The sequence below is a fragment of the Scatophagus argus genome, chromosome 17, assembly GCF_020382885.2.
Source record: "Scatophagus argus isolate fScaArg1 chromosome 17, fScaArg1.pri, whole genome shotgun sequence".
In the NCBI taxonomy this organism is placed as follows: domain Eukaryota; kingdom Metazoa; phylum Chordata; class Actinopteri; family Scatophagidae; genus Scatophagus; species Scatophagus argus.
In genome coordinates, this window is record NC_058509.1 from 10,703,532 (window position 1) to 10,706,395 (window position 2,864).

A 2,864-nucleotide genomic window follows, 5' to 3' on the forward strand; every position below is an offset into this window, starting at 1 on the left:
GATGAGAAGCGGATATCAAAGGTGCCGTGATGAAAATTACGCGCACTTCCGCTTTAAAAGCTGAGCTGTGTGTGTGGAAGGAGAGCGTCGCTGGGGCGATGCCGAGCCACAGACCTGCTTCCAGTCCGCCGCCGCACAGTGCGCAGTGTATGCGCATGGTGGACTAGTTTATCCGCGTTGTGTGCAAACATATGCGCGCTCCTGTGTGTCGAGGATTTGGATTCTAACTCCCAATGTCTCTTATGTGACAGCTGGCGGACGGAACTTTACGCAGGGAAACAGCAGGTGAGTCTACGAGGCTACACCTGAGGGATAATTCTCCTTGCTGAATCTGAAAACAGTTTGTATTCTTCTCCCAACTCCACTTGTTGATGGGACACTAACAGGCTGTCTCAGCAGTTACATCACCGGTGTTCTCTTTACGCGTAATTTGGATATAAGCCCTACTCGACAGCAGAAATGTGCAAATGTTAACCTGTGAGGCTTTGGGGCGGATGGTGGTGATGTTTGGCGACCGGTAACAGCCCTCGACTGTAATATCGTATTACACAGACTGCTAATAGGTGAGCAGCGGCATGGGGAACCAGATGGACAGACTGTCACATTTAAGTTACGCAGAAGTTCCTACGGTGGATCCGAACGGCGTGGACACAGAGGACGGTCCACGGATCGGCGTTTCTTACATATTTTCTAACGACGACGACGAGTTGGAGGATGGCTGTGCGGTCGATGGCACAGAGAAGGATCCGAATCAGGAAGAGAAACACTACGACCAGCGAGACGAGGTGGAGTGCGCCGTCTACTACAGAGATGAATGCATTTACGAGAAGAGCGTCAAGTCTGCCAGCCTGGAGGTTTACTCCCCGGAGAATCTACTGAACAAATGCAAAGCAGGCGACTTAGTGGAGTTTGTGGCTACTGGGCAGTACCCGCACTGGGCTGTGTACGTGGGGGACTTCCAGGTGGTGCACCTGCACAGAGCCGAGGTGAAAAACAGCTTTCTGACGGATGCAAGTCAAGGGAGGAGGTGTCGGATCGTGAACGACTTTTACAAATTCAAAGCTCTGGGTGCGGACATGGTGGTGCAGAACGCGATGGAGCAAGTGGGCTTAAAGGACCGAGAGCTAAGCTGGAGAAACTCCGAGTGCTTTGCAGCCTGGTGCATGTACGGCAAGAGGGAGTTCAAAATGGGTGGGGAGATACGGATTGGCAAGCAGCCCTACAGGTTGAAAATATTCGTGTCCGACAAGCATTCGCACGTGTTGGAGTTTCAGAGTTTGGAGGACATGATCATGGAGAAGCGGAGGAACGATCACCTGGGCAGGACAGCCGTGTTGCGGGAGCTCGCCGCTCATTTCAGCAGCGTGGAGGAGATAAAAAGTGAGCCAGGCGCTGACTGATGTCTGTACTTTTGATGCTCCCTTAATAAATAATTGCTTTGCAAATAGAGTAGCCTTCACCAAACATAACCTGTTACACCCCGCTTATAGCAAACGCTCACTTCCTCATTTTAGTTTTAAACGGAGCACGTGTGGCATCATTTCTGTTTTGATTATAGTCCATGTTTTCACGCCAGTCTGTAACAATGTTATTGCCTTAAAGCCACAGTCCTCAACATCCTCTGATGCTTAATGGCCTTAGCAATTATGAATTCAATCATCTGAGAGAAATTGAATAGATTGAGTTGGCTGATAGGCTTGTTTGCAGCTCCAACAGCCCCTGTCAAAAGAATGTATAGTTTTATACAAGCTTTACCATCTGTCACGATTCTGTAACTAGAGGGAATGTTTCTCTATTCATAGTGTGTCCTGTTATTTGATCCTTGTGTGCTTTAACTTCATCCCTCGGCTCACCCAGACAGCAAAGTGTCAGGGATGCTCGCTGAATACAAGGAGGATTCTTTCTGCCTTTAAGGGTAATTCTCACACCAGCACATCTGAAGAAAATGTTGTGGAGCTGGACTGTGTAACGGTGATCAAAGTCTGTACCCAACATAACTGTACCCAAAGGTCAAGTAAACCATCCTTGTCTCTTTGAAATGAGTCTTCTGTCCTATTCTGCTTACATACACAATAAGAAGTACTAGTGAAGTAGAAGCACTACTGAGTACATATAGTACTGAGTAACATTTGCTGTGTATTTACTGCTCATCATCTTCATGTGATCTCAAAGTGTTTCTTAATAATTAACGTTATTTCCTGTGTTTAAAAGTTGAACTGTTTGACCTTAAGACCCATTTTCTTAATTTTGTTCCAAACATAACATTCAATTTTAAACTGTTTTTCATCCATAGACAACTTTGTGAAGATTACAGTTCATAGTATGTTGTTTGTTTAATGTATGGTGTTTTCACACCTACACCAAATGGTTAAAACAAGTAGCTGTCACGTCTGGAAAGTTCCATTACTTCATAAGTGGTTTGTGAGTTTTTTTTAATTTGTGTGATTAATACCAAAGAAACAAACCACTTTCATCAGGGTGAAGATCCTTCTGCTGTACAAAGTGGGTTTTATGGACTGCTGTGAGCTAAACTAGTGTTTTCATAAAGGTGCTTCCTTTATAAAAAACACTAACAGTCAGTTTTGATCTTAAGTATGACTTAAGTAGAAGCTAACCTATAAGTTGTTCTTTATAAAACCTTGCTTTTACATGATGTGATCTTATCTCTAAGCAGAGTCTAGATTTGACCTAAATGATTTCCATTTTCATCTGCAACCTTTAGTATTGAACTAGGAATTGAAGCACACAGCGGTCGGTCAGCTGAGCATAAGAGCAATCAGCTAAATATGTTACAGCGAGTAAATTCCACTGCGTACTTTTTGCAGGTTCCCAGACAATATTGTTTTTAATACAGCCATGCAGAA

At 44.6% G+C, this 2,864-nt stretch overlaps 1 protein-coding gene across 1 annotated transcript; it reads left to right on the forward strand.

Moving 5' to 3' along the window:
- lratd2a (LRAT domain containing 2a) lies at positions 1–2,039 on the forward strand. The gene has a single exon (XM_046418112.1). It carries the CDS (start codon positions 576–578, stop codon positions 1,398–1,400), a length of 825 nt encoding a protein of 274 aa, XP_046274068.1. The 5' UTR covers positions 1–575; the 3' UTR covers positions 1,401–2,039.
- Positions 2,040–2,864: the final 825 nt, after the last annotated feature.